Source organism: Aplysia californica, unplaced genomic scaffold (assembly GCF_000002075.1).
Source record: "Aplysia californica isolate F4 #8 unplaced genomic scaffold, AplCal3.0 scaffold00065, whole genome shotgun sequence".
Classification (NCBI taxonomy): Eukaryota; Metazoa; Mollusca; class Gastropoda; order Aplysiida; family Aplysiidae; genus Aplysia; species Aplysia californica.
Window position 1 is genome coordinate 1,365,173 of NW_004797335.1, and position 1,668 is coordinate 1,366,840.

The following is a 1,668-nucleotide window of genomic DNA, read 5'->3' on the forward strand; positions in this document are numbered from 1 at the left end:
GTGAAGTGGCCGTTTAAACCCTTTCCAGTCTTGAATGGTTTGGTGTAAGCGTTCTTCACAGTCCACTTCCTGTTTTTTTCCTGCGTGGGATATTTGTAACGGTGAGTTGGGATAGGGGGCATGTAGCTTTATGATATCACAATATATTTATGAAATATGAATATGTCATATGGTTAGTATCTGCTGCTCCACATCGTTTGGACTTTGGGAAGGCCTCAAACATATAACCAGAAAATACAGGCGTATGTGGTTTGTTCTTTTGGCGTTTTGCTGTCGCATGAAGGAGACCTGAGTTCGATTCTAGAGTGGCAAGAAATATTTTTGTCCAGTACCTCGGACTGACTGCTGGGACATTGTATTCCTCTCAGCCCAGCCAGGCAAGGTCGGAAGGCTCTCTCCTAAATTATCTAAATTGTGTCAAAGGGGCGTAAAACAACTACGTGAAAAGAAAGAAACGTAGAAAAAATGTGAAAACTAGCTAAAAACTCGCACCCCCTCCATCGCCCATTAAAAAAAATCAAGATGATTTCTTTTTTGAACGTTTGATAAGTAGAAAAAGTGGATCGAAGGAGACAAAGAGACCCTTCAAAGTCACAATAATATGACGATCCGAGAAGCAATGCACCTGACCCACGTCAAACAATCGACACCTTGCGGAAAAGGGGGACAAAAAAGTAAAAGTTATTCAATAGATAAGTAGAAAAAGAACATAATATATTTATATGGTCATTTTTAAGGACAAGCGGGCTAACCCAGATTTCGGAGGTTTCTAGAAATCTTGACCAACATCAAAAGTGGGCATTGTCCTACCTATAGGAGAAGTTTGGTTTCATTGGTGCGTATATGTGTTTTGTTATAGAGAAAACTCTCTTTGTCTTTTAAAGAAACTGAACTTTACCCTCGGTTTTCTCAAAACAATATTTTTCGGGATAGCCCATTTGTTCTTAAAAGCGACCATATATCTCAAGTCCCCATTTCAGTTAGAAGGAAATATTGGACAAACCCTGGGCAGAGAGACCCAAAGCTCTACCGGAGCCGGGTGGGTGTGCGGCAAACTGCAGCCTCCGCACTACAGAGAGTGACGCCCTGAGGTCATTTTGTACCCCTGCGGTTGTATTCTTCACATTTTAGAATACTTCTTGGACGAAGATCTCTTTGAAACTTTCAGCATTTCTCCTAAAAAAATCATTTTGACAGACTGCTAAGCAAAACGTACGGATCGGATTAACGAGTAAATTTCCTCTTTGTAAAGTGGTGGCACAGACTTCCCCACGTCGTATGGATACGATAGTAAAACACGACGTACGGATAGGGTTAAGAGATGAATGAAAAAAAGAAAAGTTCCCCACTAGCCAATGTGATGGTAATTACTTTTCGTTAACGTCAATACATTTTTTAAAATATGTATTTTCTTTGTGTGTAGTAGGATGGAGTGCAGCTACTGCCACGGACCGTTCAACGACCCCAAAGTGTTGTGTTGTTCCCGCCTGTGCAAGCTATGCCTGCGGACCCACATCGAGACCACGGTCAAGGACGATTTCATCGCATGTCTCGTCTGTTACAACAAGATGAAGATTCCAGATCCTTACAGGTAACGTTTTCCACTTCGGCATAATTCTGTATTATTGTTGTTGTTATGATTTAAATAATCAATTTATTTATTTATTA

The 1,668-nt window shown here is 40.6% G+C and overlaps 1 protein-coding gene across 1 annotated transcript in view; it reads left to right on the forward strand.

Annotated features, from left to right (window-relative positions):
* Positions 1-1,427: 1,427 nt before the first annotated feature.
* LOC101862784 overlaps positions 1,428-1,668 on the forward strand; it is a 17,911-nt gene continuing 17,670 nt past the window's right edge. The window contains exon 1 of the mRNA XM_035968514.1: positions 1,428-1,591. Coding sequence (XP_035824407.1) covers positions 1,428-1,591 — 164 coding nt within the window. The remainder of the gene's footprint in view (positions 1,592-1,668) is intronic.